The sequence below is a fragment of the Ruditapes philippinarum genome, unplaced genomic scaffold (assembly GCF_026571515.1).
Source record: "Ruditapes philippinarum isolate M1 unplaced genomic scaffold, ASM2657151v2 ctg702_1_1_1_1, whole genome shotgun sequence".
Classification (NCBI taxonomy): domain Eukaryota; kingdom Metazoa; phylum Mollusca; class Bivalvia; order Venerida; family Veneridae; genus Ruditapes; species Ruditapes philippinarum.
In genome coordinates, this window is record NW_026852336.1 from 213,143 (window position 1) to 231,482 (window position 18,340).

Genomic DNA, 18,340 nt, shown 5'->3' on the forward strand with positions numbered 1-18,340 from the left:
TATCATAGAATTACAGTCTAAATGCAAGTGTAGTATAGCTTTGAAAATTGCATATCATATCTTTAATTAGTATTTCACAATCAAATCCTACTGTTGATGCCGTAAGATAAATCCACTCTTTAATGTTTCTTGATACAATACCATTTATTGTCCAAACAATATCCGAGCACATTGATTCCCGAAGTTACAAATCGAATTAGTTTTGACACTCTGACACATTCAAATACAAGACATCCACGAATCTGACATTTGAATTATCTACCAAAGTTCCAAACGCTTCGGCAATTCCTATATAATGAATAACATACTTATGTCTACGATGTCTGCTTTATGTTCTCAATGTTGGCAACATCTCTTTTCTTGACAGTTTTAGTATTCCTTGCTGTATATTATACATGATATAAGGAAGACACGTGAAAAGCGAAAGGATAACAACCAAATTCGTAATATATTTTCCCTGGATATGTATGACCCAGTATATAATGTGTTACAATGTATATACATGTACTCAAGAGAGATTGAAAGAGAGAGGGAGATTGATACGTGAACTATGAATATTTCGCATGAATAAGATAAAAAAAAAACGACTTCAGTATTAGCGGCACAATACTAAAACGCTTATGATGGGTATTTTAGGATTTATAATGTCTAAATGATATATCATCAAGATTTTTCAAAAGTGGGTGAGAGTAAACTATTGAAAATATTGTAAAATATGATAAACAATATCAACAAGAAAAGGCGACGTTCAATGAACATGAAAAACAAGATCAACATTGAGGGGCAGCATTCCATGAACGCATCTTCCAACACAGACTCAATGGCAAGATGCCAAGCAGGACACTAAACAGGACAGGTCCTAAAGGCAAGTATGATATTACGTATTGCTTGTTTAGCGTCATCGCAATTCCCTGCAACATCACTTTGTAATTCAAAACCTTACCTTAATACAAATACAATAACTCTCTTGTTGAAGTTGACAATGTTCTTACTCCACAAACGCACATCAAAGTTAATCCTACTTTGTTTCTCTTGAAGTGGAAGTGGTATTGATAAAAAAACTGCAATAAACTTTACAACAAAGTTCACAAGAGTTCAATATTGCTCGGGTTATTAAAAGGACTAAATGTGTATCTATTATAATAATCAATTTGATTTGTCAAGCACAAGTGAATGCTTTCAAGCAATCAGCGTTCGTTTAAATGGGCAATTTATTTTATTTAGAAAGGAATCTGCGGCAATCGGCAAGGACTACAATTATGTCTTTGTCGCTAAACTATTTTGGTTAATCTTTCGATGGAAATAATACCGATAACCAACATGTGATAAGCTGTACAAGGAACTACGATAATAGAAGTAAACATGCTATAATAATGACATTTTGTAGTAACATTACTAGCAAACTAAATATATATCAACAATGTATACACCATTCATTTTTATGAAAGATTATTTTTTTCCATACTGACATATAAGTTATTATCACTATTCAATCTGCAAACAAATGAAATATTAGATATATGTTTTGCATGAAAAGTACAATCGCTAGTACTGGTTTAAGCAGAATTTAACATCTAAATTCAAACTTAAAACAGCACCAGGGATCAAATATGATAAACAAGATCAACAAGGAAAGGCGGCGTTCAATGAACGCAAACCCCATACGACCCGGCAACAAGAACCAGTGGCAAGGAGCCCGGGCGGACCAAAAAAAAACAGGACAGGGCACAAGACAGAGCACGGACATGTTAATCACTAAATGATAAATAATAAGTAACTGATTAGGAATTCAAAGAAAATCAATAAATGATTGAATAATATGCCCACAAAGGGCACAAAACCATCTCACCTGCTGGAGCTAAGAGACGCATAGATTCCAGTATTGCGAACCTATTTAGTTGCCTTGTTCGATCACGCAGGGATAAACAATGGCTGCATATCTGATATCCCAACTATTGTAAGCAACCTCTCAGCCACAAGGGAATTTAATACGTAGGTTTTCATATTACTTCCACTGAAACAGGTTCGTGCTATTCAATAAATAGTGATGTGTGGTTCCCTAGTAAAACAGGGTGTGCCCTAAACGAAAAAGCGATTGGCAACGCAAACAAAGGAATTTTCATAAGTTATGACTTTTTCAGACAAGCCGTCAAAAGACAAATGTAAAAAGCAGGTATCATGCTCTTAAGGTAATCATACAGTATTCAATTAGGAATTATTTTGTTCTGATTGGGTTTTACGACACACCGACACAGTATAGGTCATTTGGCGACGTCCCAGCTTTACTGGTGGAGGAAGACCTCAGGTGCCCCTCCGTGCATTATTTCAGGCACGAACGGGCACCAGAGTAGAACCACCGACGTTCCGTAAGCTTGCTGCATAGCTTCCTCACATGAAAGAATCCAAAGTCCCTGTCGGGATTCGAACCCACAGCGGTTAGGGGCAAGTGGTTTGAAGTCAACGACCTTACCCACTCGGCCACGGACGCACCGATCAATTAGGAATTAAGGAAACTACATACCAAAAAAATGAGGAAACTACATACCAAAAGGTCAAAAAGAAGAAAATAAAAAAAGCATAAACACTACAATTATGTCGTGCTGAAAAACCTTCAAGGCTAAAATCTTTGATTGACTGTACTGGGCGACATTTAACACAGTACAAACAACGCTGATGAGACGTTAAATAGAGATCGACGGAATAATTAAAGAACTTCAAAACTTTAAATTAGAAATATTTCAGACTCGGTTTGATTATGTCTTTTCATAAATCTTACACGTAAGAACAAGCTGCCGTCCACGCCCCTAATTCTAGGTAAAAAAATCGAACATTTTGATATGTATGATGTCTTTTTGAATTTGAAACATATATGGGTAATACGGTGGTTATCATGGAACCAGACCTGGGGATGATTACATTGATCAGTAATTGATTTAATTACAATTACTTTCAGATTTTATTGTAATTGTTTACAATTAATTACTCAAACTTGCCTCTGTAATCAATTAAATTAAAATTACTTTAAAAAAGTAATGGATTGATAATTGATTACATTCAATGTATAACTATAAACAAAAGTTTCTAAATGCTTTTTAATATATACATTAGATACACAAAGGATTTCCAGCTCATCAACATTCATCAATTTAACACACTTTTAGTTACTGTCACATCACTTTATCATATTTTAGCATTGCACTTTAGCATCATAAGTTCACGAAACCGTCTGTCAGTCAGACTGCATCTATCAGGACGGAAAATTTTACCCGCAACACTAAACAAACGCTCTACAGGGACCGATGATGCAAGTATGGCTAAGTAATGTTTTGCCATTTTGGCGAGTATGGGGTAATCACTTTCACTATTCTTCCAATAATCTATAGGATTTACAGATAAATGCTCATTGTCCTCATTTAAATATGCTTTCACTTCTAGAGAAATTGGATCTGCCCCTGATCTATGCCGTCTCTTGGTTGGGGTTAGAAAACTGAAAATACTGTCTTCCTCTAGTTTGAGAACCTTGGAAGAAGGTGATTGTACTTCATCTGAAAACAGACATTCTACCAAATTAAAATACTGTCATGGCATGGGATATATTATTGACGTACATTTCATTTACAAGTGTTTGGCAATTGCATATCTAAACTAGAGAAGTGTAAAGAATTAAGATTTACATAAATATCAGCTTATATAAAGATAGAATTCTTACCAATTTCTTGAAACCTTAGTCCTTCTGTAACCAGAATATCAGTCAAACTTGAAACATCAGATGCTGATGCCCATGTCATACGGAAGCGAGGATCAAGTATTGCAGCTATGCGGAACATATCATCCTCCATATATGTACTGAATCGTCTCTCTAGTGATGATTTTAGCTCCTTGGTGAAATACCTTTATATATTTCAGCCACATGATTTAATTTGCGCTGCAGGCAAACTATAATGTTGGCACTGATAAACTAGCTGACACACTTTTGTCTCTCTGTACTTGGTCAGTTGCCTCTTCAAATGGCTTCAGAATTTCTGTTACTTGAGCTAGAAGTTTCCTTTCATATGATGATAATGTTACTGTTGGACATGCCTTGTTTAGTTTTTCTTCATCAATGGACAGAACAGAACGAATCATGATCAACTGTGAATTCCATTTGGTTTGATTTGCAGTTTCTATTCTTTTTTCGCCCTCTAACAAATCACTTGCGACAACTGATTTTCTTACAAAGCTGACAATTCTTGAAGCTTGAGCTATAACATTTTGCAGGTTTTGATTCATTCCTTTGAAACCGTCTTTAATGTGTGCAAACAAATTGCGATGCTTTGGCACAATGACGACTTCAAACTCTGGTAATATATCAATATCGTCACTTATTGTTTCATCAACATAAACCATTTCGTCATCTTCAAAATCAGTATCAGTATCAATTGTTACGTGCTCATTTCCAAATCCTGGTAAATCAAAGTCAAAGGCTTTCTGCATATTGGAAGCATTGTCTGTAATAATACATGATATTTTATTTGCGAGGTCATAACTGGCAATGCAGTCTTTATACTCCTCTCTAATCTTTTGAGATGTATGTGAACCTTTTGCTCTTTTGCATGCAATCATGACTGTTTTCAATGACCAATTCATTATAAAATGACCAGTTATCCCTAGGAAGACTCTCATTTGTCTATTAGACCAAAAGTGCAATACTTTCAGATAATTTAAGTTGGTGTTTCAAATTATTCCTGACCTCAGAAGATTTTTCATGAAGACGTTTTGTAGACAATGTCTATCTGCCTTGATATTTAGGATCCATAGATTTGCAAAGTTCACGAAACTCGTGGTTATCAACAGTTGACAATGGAAGCAAGCCACCAGCAACAAACTTTACAAGGGCATTTGTGATGTGCTGTTGTTTTGGATGAGAAGGTGCATACTTTGCAACAACTGGTGTTGTTGGGCAATCGCAAACAGAGGGTGGTGGTTTCATATTGGTTTTCTCGTCCTCAGTCTTCTTGGTGTAGGTTTCATAATGAACTCTCTGCAACAGAAATTTTGAAAAGTGTCAATAGTACAGTGTAGTACAATGCTGTATACAGGTGTTAAAACAGGTGTGAAAACAAGAAATGTGTGTATGGGAATTCAAAGAGACAATAGGCTTTACAAAGAAATTATCAATTTTTTACAAACACTTCAATGGTACAACAGTATTCATTATAATATAGACATAGTTGTCTATCCCCTTACAAAATAACTGTTGCATATAATTAAAATATGGTAATATGCATCTGACATCAATTTTACTCTAGAATATACAAAGTAAAGAAGTTATCTACATTGTTTGAAACTTTTTAAAACATGGTTTAACCAAACTATGTGAAAAAAAATTTAACATACCTTTATGTGGGTAATGAAATTGGAACGTGACTTAGTGTGTCCATTAATCTTTTTAGGGCACAATATGCATTGTGCTGTGACATTTCCATAGATCTCTTTCGGAAATTCAAAGACATCAAAAATCCAATGTTTTGACATTTTGGTTAGAAGACCAGCCAAAAATGATGTCTATCTTTCAGTTAGAATTTGTTTAACTGTATGGATTAAAACTTATTTCTTCCTTGTGAGTGATGTCTTAAACATCTCACTTGATATTTTACTACCTTTATGGACAATCATTGTTTGTTATGACAATGTCTATTATTTACTTCAAATAGGGATATCAATTGACAACATTCTATTCAATAAAAAAGTGGCTATTTTGTATCAAAATCAATCAATTTACACTCTACAATTTGTAAGATCATTATAAAGGAGTATTAGTTTAACTGTAACATGTGAAATAAATAATTTGAATTTCAATAGTTTCATGAAAAATCTGAAAATAATCAATATCAATCAAATTGTAATCATAATTACAGACTGAATTTAAGCTGTAATTGGTTAATTACAATTACTGTAATCAATTTTGAGCAAGGTAATCAATTACATGATAATTACAGTGTTATCATGAAATCGATGATTTTGAGCAAGGTAATCAATTACATGATAATTACAGTGTTATCATGAAATCGATGATTACGATTAATGATTACCCCAGGTCTGCATGGAACATATAGTGTGACACAATCGCGCAATGTCACGAAAAGTTGGATATGATCCTCTCAAAAGACAGCCGATGTAAGTGCATATCTGTCGGGAGTTAAAAGAACATACAATTGTATAACATTTCAGTTTAATTATTCAAACAAATGAATTAGTATCAGGGGGCTATTTTCCTTTAAGTTTCCTCTCCCTTGTTTACCTTCTGTATGTACTCCTATGTACTTCATATGTAAGATTAACATTAGTTAATAGTTTATGGTATAAATATTAAATGCATTATTGTGAACGTAAAAATTCATGAAATTCACATAAGAAAATTACCATCATTTTAAAACTCTGGAAAGGAAAGAAAGAAAAGTACAATACATATCCCAAAAATCGAAGTGAATTTGGTTTATATGCAAATTGTCTATTTAATCAAGGAATAGGGCAGCACAGCTTATTGGAACTGCCACAATTTGTGGATATTGATCAATTATATTTCTTATATTGTAGACTGATGCCATGGCATTAATTGACAATTGAAGACTGGAAAATTTGCAAAATCGACATATTTATATCTCGAACATCATATGGTAAAAATGTTTTCTTTTGTATGAACAAAAACTTATTATTACTTAAGTAAAACATGTGGATTTGATTCCTTAAAATTTTCTTGAAATGATCTTATACAAATGCATCTTATACTAAGCTTATATCAAATGGGTAATTAGAAGGAAAGTTCGTATAACTCAATTTAACGATAATGGTTTAAGTCGTATGCTGATTTCATTCCTATGAGAACATAACGATATTAATATGGAAATTTTGAACAAGATTGACATATAAATCATATTTACATACATTTAGGAACAGAGTGATGCCAGATCATATTATGTTAATTGCACATATTTATATGCTTGACCGATTTAAGATTGTATATAAAGATGTAAACATTCGTAGTTCAAGGACGTATTAGATTAGATAAGCTAGTCTAGAAAAAATTAAGTGAATAGAGTTTAGACCTACTTCGGAATTAGATGTATTTTTTTTTTTTTTGGTTTGCAACTTATCAGGAGGTGCAAAATAAACGTTTAAAGTAATATCTTCTAAAATAAGAGCTAAAGTTGAACTTAACGTGCAGTAACCTGTGCTTCACGGTAAATTTTGTTTGTATCGAGTTAAGAACAATAGAGAGAATTAGAATCCCTAAAGAATGTCCAAAACGGCAAAATTGAAAATGTTACAGACTCGGTCTGTTTGAGCCGGTACATGAAAGACCATATTTGCCATACAAAAAAAAACTCATATTAAGACAACTTTTGTACTAATTATCGCAAAGCAAACAACAAATGTATTGTTTACTAAACTGTAAGTATTCTAGCTGTTAGTATGAAAGAGTTGTATATTATAGATCTCGAAAAATGATAGATAAAAACAAGTTTTGTCCGATGAATATATCTATAATGTCATTTCATATAATTTCATATAGATATTGATATAAAGAGATTATTAGAAAAATACCAGATATGTAATAAATGGTTATTGTGATAAACTATAAATACAAACTTTTCTGCAAAATATGTATTAATATAAAATAAATACATATAACAGTGTACGAGCGTATAAAAGAAAGAATTTTAACGGATTTTATATTTTAACTAAAATGGACTTGTTGCAAGAAGGAAAACACAAATGTATACCATTTTTAACACTGACTGATAAGCAGATACTATGTTGTAAATTTCTATGACGCATGGATGACAATAAATGTTTAATACTTATACGAGGGACCATCCAAAACCTGATTTCTTTTATATATCTAGATTCCAGCTGAAGAATAATCACCCATTCGTAAATTGGATAATGGAGAAATTTTGTAATCATTCTTACGGGAAAAAATGAAACAAATGCATTACAAATAACTTAAAGAATCTTTATTTGTTGGGATTTTCAAGAGATATAATCCAAAACTGCGACAAGCAACACCTTATTTGATATCAAATTCGTGTGTGTTACTTTGAATAACAATGGAGAACGTATCTGGACGTCTAGTGAATACAGTACTTTGGTTATTGTGTTTTCAGGTGAATATGTTGAGCTAGGGATATGTTTTTTAGTTTACCAAATTTGACGTAATATTTTAGATACATGTTTGGAAATGTATTAGAAACTTAACATCTCCAGTTTTACATCTAAAACTACCAAATCAAGAATCAATGACAAATTTAATATTCGTTTCAAATACGTTGATATCGTTTTATTGAAAATATTTTCATATCAATTTAAATATTATCAGATCAGTTTCCCTTCTGGTTAGTGACATAACATAAGTCGATAGGTCATAGTCAGTACTTAATCACTGTAAATTACAAGTCAAATACGATTATGTAATCTTACTGTTGACAAAAAAAAGCATTTCGCTAATCATATTTAAAGTGAGATGCAAATGATGAGCTGTTTTAAAATTGTTTGCAATGACACTGCGTTCACAAGCTTCACCTAAATATGATGAAACTCTGAAACTTGATTTTTTGAATAGTGTACAATTTTATACATATTTTATTATGATATGAGGAAAATGCGTCGTTAAGGTCAAGACTCAGCGTACATATGTTCTCAATAGAGTAGATATTTGCTTTTTAGATAATTGCAATTTGCTATTGAGGAAATTACACTCCCTCCCGGAACAAAGTACTCCTTTCCATAATTACTCTGTATTGATATCCGAATAATGCCAATAATTATTTTGACAGCATAGCAAGTACATAATAGCATACAAAGTCGAGGTACATTAAGCGTTTAAGGAACTGTGAGTATAAGACACATTGTCCTTTTTCGAAACTGTCAACAATGTTCTTTACTTGAACTGCATCATACATTCTTTTCAGTTTGGACAATAGGTTTCTCTTTAACGAGACATGCAGTAGATTAAAACGTATTTGCAACATGATCAAACGTTTTCCCAATTTAAACATTTTCATTGACCTAGTATTAAAGAGTCTATGTTACTAAGAATATCAAGTATTATCAAACAAAACCGAAATAAGTTTGTAGATTATCATGTTCTGTTGTATTTTTTTATATAAAGAGCATGTGTCATCATATGCAATGATAACTTTTTCTACTAATCTTATACTGGTTTCTAAACGACATAGAAACCTAAATACTGCCAGACCTTTTGTGTTTTTAACATATGAAATAGGTCACGCATAAAACATATTCATTATGGAAGTTTTGCAAGCATCGTGGAAACCTTCATTTGAATATGCATCTATGTGTTACATTGAAATAATATTTATATAAAATCTTTTAAAATTAAAGATGATCCGTCCGATTGCAAAGAACGATTTTATCAATGTGCATGTTGTACGTTAAGCTTGATCATAGCTTTGATGTAATTAACTGTTAGTGTTTCACATATTCTTTTTCTAAAGTGAATAATTTGTTAAATATGAATCGAATGAATGAATGTACTTTTGTGTAACATGTGGATATAAAATATTTGCACTTACGAGTACAAGTCAATAACATGTTCTCAATAACAACTTAAGATTCGATTCGTAAATAAGAAAACCAAAACATGAAAACAAACATAAACTGGGATCGTTTTATTTGAATAAACATTTATCATATTGACAAAAGCTATTTTAATATTGCCAATATATGTACATTACATGACAATTTCTAATGAATTGCACTTTACATGAAGTTATGTCATAAACTTTGATTATTCTAGGATAACTGAAGATATAGCATTGCTTTTTGACAATGAATTTTATAACAAAAATAACGATTCAAGAAGTATTGATTATATTATTGGATATGTAATCCACAATAATTCTGCATAACCGACTTCTTTTCCTTATCTTAACTTAAATTCAGTGCCAACATTATCTCCATTTTTATGGTACTATCAAACACTTTGCTCTGGAACTTCATCTTAAGATGGATCAATCACGTTTCTTGTTTATGTCATCTAATCATTATATTTTTAATGAAAGAAAAAATAGTTTCTTCACCTGCCGCATTGCCTTGCAAATGAAAACATCTGCTCATAATGATTACATGTAACATTTACTCGGTTTAAAACATACTGTATGCTTTGTTGTATAGATCGATTGATAAAAGAATATAGACAACTCGGAGTTTTTATTCAAATGCACTATCTATCCACTAACCCCAATCAAACATTTATCTATATCTGATAGCTGTAACTAATTTGGTGCGATATTTCATTATTTTTGTCATTCCGGTGGCGGTTCAGCTATATGAAAGATGACACTTACCGTTCATGAACGGTTCTCGTCACTGTCTGGCTGTCACTGTCTGGCTTTTCGGTTATTGTTTAAGTGTCAATAATTATATTTCATTTTGCCATTTGTGATACAATCTGCAAAGTATTTGAAACATTACATTCATTTTCAATTATAAATTGTAAACAACATCAGGAACGCTTCCTAAGGGGATAAGCTTATGTAAAAGCTTCTGGTGAATTATGAACCACTCGATTGTTTATTATTTAATGCAATTTTGTATAAATTTACCTCATGCTTTTGCTATTTTATTGTCCTTTAAATTGATGAAAAGTTTGTAGCAACAACAGATAACGTTGAACTCAATTTAGATCATATACGTCTTTTCTATAATCAATAGGAGATAGCTTTCAATTGAAGCATACGTACTCTTTCTTACAAATAAAATATATATGTTTATTCGTGAAATATCATCCTGGCTTATTGTTTATTTCAACTAACAAAGTATTGATAAGACATCCAATGGCAAACATGTTTGTGATCATTGAATCTTTAAACACAGCTGAGCAAGTAAAGTTTATTGCGCATTGCTCATAAATGAACTACCTTTATGTCGCAGCAGATTTTTTTGAAAATTTAAAAATCGATGATATAAGCATAACGTCATCTGGTCCTGCAACTGTTACATGGAAAGTTTTGTTGTTTTATTTTTTTCATAATGACCTTATACAAGTTTGATTTATATAAATAGCACTTTTATTATTTGGAAAGAAATGCTGGGGGAAAAACAAATATTGTTGTTGTGTTTTTGTTCAAATAACCTTTTGTAGAGAAATGAAAATTTTGACATTGCACTCGAACAGGCATTTTAAGAAAATGAGGAATCGTTATTACAATAAAGTTTAGTCTTTCATTCTTGCGGTTACTATACCATGCTGCGTTACTCTACTGAAAGCGGTAACACTAAATAACCAGGCACGGAGAATTTAAACAGCGTTCAGCATAAGTTTTATCTACATGTAAAAATAATTTATGCACATGACAAACATATTTTTAAACAACAACTAGGTAGGTAAGTTTGTATAGTGTAAATAAATGATGTCGTGCTGTGTATATGTCATGGTATTGTCAACATATAAACTATTGAAGATAAACAGTTATTTAAGAGGGGTTTTTGTGCATGTTTGTGCAATATATAGACAAGACCCTTATACTGTTACACACCGGAATACAACACCTACAGCTGAATAGGGGGATTTCATTTAGTTATATAACACAACATATATGATAAGTAAATTTCACGCTGTTGTCAGATATAGCTCTAGATCATAGTTTGACAAAATGTCTTGTTAAACAAAAGAATCCTTGACATTTATTTTAGTTTATTTCATTGATTAAAAAAATGGTATAAATGTCCGAGATAACCAATTAACAATGAAATGCAACTGTTTTGCATTAGGAAATAATCAAAGTATTAAGCATGTGAGACAAGTTTATCAAAATTTCAAGTGTTGTTTTATCAATTTTTGATATCAGTACTGTAAATAAGAATTCTAAAATGTGCAATTTTACACTTTTGGTTGGTAAGGCATTGAACGTTTGAAAATCGACGAGGAACGATTTATCAATTTGCATTCTGTACGTTCTTAAAGTTTGATCATAGCTTTGATGTAACTTTACTTACTGATTAAGTGTTTGCATATTCATTTTCTAAAGTGAATAATTTGTTGAATGTGAATCGAATGAATGAATCAACATTTGTGTAACATGTGGATATAAAATATTTGCACTTACGAGTACAAGTCAATAACATGTTCTCAATAACAACTTAAGATTCGATATTGTCAATAAGAAACACAAAACATGAATACAAACATAAACTTGGATCATTTTATTTGAATAAACATTTATCATATTGACAAAAGCTATTTTTATATTGTCAATGTATGTACATAACATGAGAAAATTTAATGAATTACACTTGTCATGAAATTATGTGATAAACTTTGATCTGAAGATAAAGCATTGCTTTTTAAAAAGAAAAATATCCATTTGAACTGATTGTATAATACGATTTCTTTTGTTTGCCATAATAAATTTGCTCAACCGACTTTTTTCCACATATAACATAGAATCCGCAACAACATTCTCTCCATTTTTATTCAAACACCTTGATCTGAAACTTCATGTTTGATAAATCATTCAAATTTCTTGTTTATGTCATCTAATCACTATCTCCAACTGAACGGAAAATTATTTTCTTCACCTGCCGCATTTTTTTGCAAATGAAAACATCTTTTGTTCTATAACTATATATTTTATTATACACGCGCATTAACAATCAATGATTTGTTTGGCAAATTAAGTTACTCGGAATAGCTTTAAGTATTTATAAGAATTGATGATAAGACGATAGATCACTTTTCTTTGTGATTTATAAGTCATTGTGTTTGAACTCATATCAATTTCAAAAAAGGAAACATTATATCACATTTCTACGTTCTAAAATGCAACTATCACATTTATAATTTTAGGAGATTTTTTCCCTTAACATCATTTTTCTGCTTTTAATAAGACAAACAAATTGTTTTAAAGGCAGATGTTATTGTCATTCTCTTGTTATTCAATGTTATCCTCTTTAGTACATTAAAGTTTAAAGGAAAATAAATGTTCTCGTGAAGTATGAGAAAGTTACTGAAGTTAAACATATTGTTTTGCAATTGTGAAACCGTTATGTTTTAATAGTTATTGTTGTCATTTTTAAACTTAGATTTATTATGATACTTACTTGGACTAATCAGTATTTGGTGCATGAGAAGTCATGGCCAAGGCCAAATCTGTGCTTGAACAATCGACAATTTTGTTGACAGGCACCTTAATATCTAAGCCACCAATTTCCTGACGTTATAACTTGCGTGTGTACTTATTCTGTCAATTGGTTTGATTAACTTGGTTTTATTTAGAAATGTTTGGTAGATTCTAGTGCTTCTTTTGCAATGCTTTTTTATAGATTAAACAGACTTTATAATTAATGCTGTTTATGCTTTGAATCATTTAAAACAAAAACAGATAAGTTAGATCAATGAAATGAAAGATGGTAATTTGAAACCTAATTGCATCAAATGTAAAACAGTATTGCTATTTTTACATCTACAAATCAATATTAGAAAGGTATTTTGTGTTAAACACAAACTTCAAAGGATTAAAGATTGCTGTAATTGTCTTTATTGACGCAAAAATTAACGTATTCTCTGTTTGTAAACGATTAAAGAGATGATCAAATTTGTTGCTAAAACATCTCGATACTGCGTTAGTGTGTTAATCATGCCTGCTCTTAAATACAATTTCCTTTCCATGAAAAGATACCTAATACAGTGCTTGTAAAAGTTTAACGTTTATAATTATTGACAGCTCTGTTCTAGACAGGAAGTCACCTTGAAATGTCGTAATTCATTTTTCTGTTGCTCATATATTAAATGATATAAGCGTTTAGCGAATCTATTGAAGTCCTTTTTAAGTATTTTAAGTTCTTGATATGTAAGTGTGCTGTGAAAATATCAATATGTTTTTTTCTTATTGGCCATTGTATCTATTAAATGTACAGATTTGCCTGAAATTGCCTTATATACATGTATGACTTTTATAAGAATTCATAACGGGAAATTTATAGTCAAATAAGTATTTAAAGCCTACAAACCGTATAGGAGACCAAAATTTAAACAGAATATTTAGAATATCTATTCAAACCAGCAATGGTGATTGATAATCTTCATTAAAGTACAAATTCGTTCACAAATATAACAGATGATTTCAGTTAAAACAGAAATAAATGATTTCCCCTTTTCCCTCATTACTTGCTTCAATTATTTTCTGTTCCTAATCTTATCTTTAAATCAGTACCAAAATTCTCTCTCCAACTTTATTATACTATCAAACACCTTGCTAAACAGTTAACAACTGGTACTTTATGTTTGATGGATCATTCAAGTTCCTCGTTTATATCATCTAATCACTATCTCTAGGGAAACGGAAATTCCTTTTCTTCACCTGCTGCATTTCTTTACTAATGAAAACGTCTTTTGTTTTCAAATGAACGTCTGATAATTATTTTAATGAACATGTTTACTCGTTTGCGGTATGTTTTATTATATTGATCAATTAATAGAAAATGTAAGAAATTTGAATTTATTTGTCATGCGCTTTAATACTGAATAAAAAGAGTTTTCGATTAAATAACATATTTACCATTTCTTATAGTTGAAGTAGTGAATTATTTTTTGTTGTCTATTGTAGCGATGGTATTGCTAGTTAAATTGACTTTGCTTTAGAAAATGTAGTACACCCCTAATGGGCACTATAAGGAATTGTAAATTTGACAACATAGGACAGTTATATGCCTTAAATGTCATCTGTATGCAAAATTTAAACAAAATTTACCGTGTGGTTTATGAGTTATGGACATTTTTATGAACTAAAACTTTGCCATTAGAAGGGATTTTTTCAGAAATGAGGAAACTCTAAATAATCTATAATATCATCATTATGAAAAATGTTTTCCTTTTGCTCATTGTTAAGAAATAAACAATGACATATAGGTAACAAATTTAACAAGCAAAATGATTGTTTTTAAACGAAATGTTTTTAATATGTATAAAAATGTAACCCTACCCCACCCACTTTTAACACTAATTTGACCATTTCCCTATGTAAAAAGCCTTATTTAAAATATCCCTAAAATTTTCAAAAATGAGGGGCTATTTTCAAAGTTTGCCTAAATTTTCTTTAATGTATATTGCTTGGTCTTGCAAAATATAAAATACTTTTACCGTTTAGTTTTTATTTTATTAAACTTTGAAAATATCTGGTATCATATTTGCTATCAAATTTGGCATTATTTAATAAATAAATACCTACAATAATTATATAATTAAAATAAAACACTTTTTTCTTCCATAGGGGGTCTGAGAGGTTAATAAAAAATGTTAAAAAGAAAAAAAAGAAAGAAAAAAAATTGCCCCTTCTGGGGTTTGAACCCACGCCCCCTCAGTTTCAATACACTTTACAGTGATTTTAGCCTATTTGGATACTCTTCAAAGTGGAGACAGTGCATTAGGGGTGTACTATGCTTTCCATTCTGCTATGCTTTTATTGTTCGGAGACAAATCTTGTGAGGCAGAGGATGAAGACGATCAATTTTAAAACTTGATTAAATGTCAAGTATAACTGAATGATTTTATTTTCAGAAAAAAGACTTTTGAAGGTATGCATAGTAACTAAGTTTGACGATCAAACATGTTTTCTTCTCAAATTCTCTTTTTATTGTATTTATTTGTTATAGCGCGTTTCTCATTTGAATATTACAATTTTAGAATTTTAAAAACATTATGCAAATAAATTTATAATTTGTATATTTGGATTCGGTTTTATTATTTCATTTCAGTAGCTGAATAAAAACATGCGCTACGACTATTGTACAATCACTAGATAGGTAAGTTGAGAAATAATATATTTGCCTTATTGGGACTTTGTAAATAAAATGGTGTCATGCTGTGTATAAGTCATTGTATCGTCAACTTATAGGCTTATAGATAAACAATCATATAAGAGAGGTTTTATTTGTAAATGCTTATCTAACAAATTGATAAAACCTTATATATACATATCGGAACAGAACTTCCTACTGTTTACTTAACAGGAGGGTCTCAAATAATTGATTACACAAGAAATAACGTGACATAGTCTGATTGAAGACTGTTGAAAGAAAATGATTTAGATCAAAGTAAAAAATAAATACTATGAAAACAAAAGAATTGCAAATTGCAAACTCGGTTTGGTTGAGTTTGTTCACGAGGGATGATGAAAAAGTGCAACAGCATCTTCAACACTTATGTACTGAAAACGTGCTGAATCAATGATCCTGAAGGACCAGAAAAATATAAAAGCACTGAAAAAAGTCTTCGTTTGTGAAGCTACAATGCCAAGAGCATAGAAATTTAGCATGTAGTACCATAATCTTGTCCTGTACTTAATCATATGAATCATGTCTATGGGACAAAATTTGACTCAGCCCCTGGGTCATTTAGTTTATAAAGAATATGTAAGGAAAATACTTTTTAGACTTCTTGGCTGTACCTACAATGCTTAGAGCTTCTAATATTGAAATTAGACGCTCATCTGGGTCACTAACTTTGAATAACTTTATATAGACCTATTAACAATATATTGAGAAAAACAACTACAATGAAACAAATGATATATTTTGCATTTAACATTTCCTATCGGACCATTACAAGTATATCATAAATTTATGTTTAATAATGTTTAATTAGTACAGTTAATAATAATTAACTCGCCTTGTATAATTTATTTGTTCGGCAAATTTAGTTTCTCAGGAAAGCTTCCAGCAACTATGAGAATTGAGGATAGAATATAAGGATAAATTACTTTCAAGTAAGAGTTATAAGCCAGTGTTCTTGCACTTTCATCCATATTTAAATAGGAAACATTATAAAATTTATATCTTTTGTATCCCCCGCCCCGCTTGCAAACATCACATCTATAATTCAAGGCGAAATTACTTAACAAAATACATTTGTTTTTAGAAAAATGTAAGATTCAATGTAAATGCAAAGAGACATTGCTATGCCAATGGGAAGTATTATATCTTTAAAATACCTTTGGTCGATTGTGAAAAAGAAATCGCAACCTAAATAAATCACTTCCGATATTGTTTCCTGGAAATAATCAGTATTAGTTCCATTTGAGAAAATCATGGTTGTGACTCGAGCAAAACTTGAATTATCGATCCCTTGGTTGACGTACAAACATCTACACCACTAGGCCACCGATCAACGTACGAGAAAACTAGCGTGTACAATGTATAGTCGTTTTGTTTTCATCTTGCTTACCGTGTATTGTCATATTTGTATTTTACATGGTCAATAGTAGTATACAACAGTCATTTACAAACTCACACGAAAGCGCATAACACACGTATTTTAATTCATAGAGTAATCAAATCATTTCCCCGTATTCCAGAAACATTTCAATTCACGCAAATAAGCCAGAAAATTGTTCTTAGTCTCTTTTTTCACCGAAGCCAAAAACCTTACTAAAATTGCCTCTAAGACTCCAATCTATAATGTGTCACATAGACCTTCGTCGAAGGATGATAGTAATGAATATTCAGTTTAGTGTCATTTCATTTCAATGATGTACATGCATAGTTTTCTATATTTTAGATCGATCTGTGGTATCTATTTGAAGTTTAATCTTAATGGCTTACAAAATTTATCGCTACTAATCTCCTAACTTGTAGAGATCAAATGTGTGGACTTTGAACCAATTGAGCCTCATCACTGTCGGTAAGAATCCAGCAAGGACTTTGGATGCTTCCATATGATGAAGATATTCAGCAATTTTACCGAATGTCGGTAGTTATGATAAGTTGCCCGCTTGTGCCTAAAATACCGCATGCAGGGATAGTGATGTCTTCCTTGACAAGGAAAGCTGGAAAGTCGCAATATGACATTTAACATGTTCGTGTGACTTAAAACCAAAACAAAAAAATGATAATTTATACTGCAGCTTTAATATACTATGTTTAACGTTTAAGATAAATCACTTACTTTTATCATTTATCATTTTATTTTCATCTTAAATATTCCTTACTCTTCAACTGCTGTAATACTTTGGAAAAAAGAAAATACGCTTTACTTTGAAGATCTTTATTAACCTAATAATTTTGTCAAATTCAAGGTTTATATTTTTAAAGAATGTTTACCCACATTTACCTTAGAAAACAATATTGTTGTGATGTATGGGGAAGGTTTATTCAAAGTTATATAATCTTATTAAAAGCTTTTAAGACAATTTTGGGGAATGTCTTGGAAAATATGAAGAAATGCATGTTTATCCTTAAAATCCTGAAACAAATGTATATGAAAAAGTGTTTCCGTCTTTCTAATGCATCTTTCATTAAGTAAATTGGCATAATAAATGAACGGCGAATAATTAAGCAAGAA

At 31.1% G+C, this 18,340-nt stretch overlaps 1 protein-coding gene across 1 annotated transcript; it reads right to left on the reverse strand.

The window, feature by feature from the left end:
• Positions 1-2,975: 2,975 nt before the first annotated feature.
• On the reverse strand, positions 2,976-3,839 carry LOC132757121 (uncharacterized). The gene is made up of 3 exons (XM_060748313.1): positions 3,710-3,839; positions 3,267-3,545; positions 2,976-2,995 (listed from the first exon to the last, which is right to left on the reverse strand). Exons 1-3 carry the CDS (start codon positions 3,837-3,839, stop codon positions 2,976-2,978), a joined length of 429 nt encoding a protein of 142 aa, XP_060604296.1.
• Positions 3,840-18,340: the final 14,501 nt, after the last annotated feature.

Excerpts from the sequence above, each read along its gene's own strand:
- LOC132757121 (XM_060748313.1), bottom strand. The coding sequence starts at position 3,839 with ATGGAGGATGATATGTTCCGCATAGCTGCAATACTTGATCCTCGCTTC. Across the intron at positions 3,546-3,709 it reads ACTAAGGTTTCAAGAAATTG|ATGAAGTACAATCACCTTCT; the intron begins GTAAGAATTCTA and ends GTCTGTTTTCAG. Across the intron at positions 2,996-3,266 it reads GCGTTTGTTTAGTGTTGCGG|AGGCAAGTTTGAGTAATTAA; the intron begins GTAAAATTTTCC and ends AATTGATTACAG.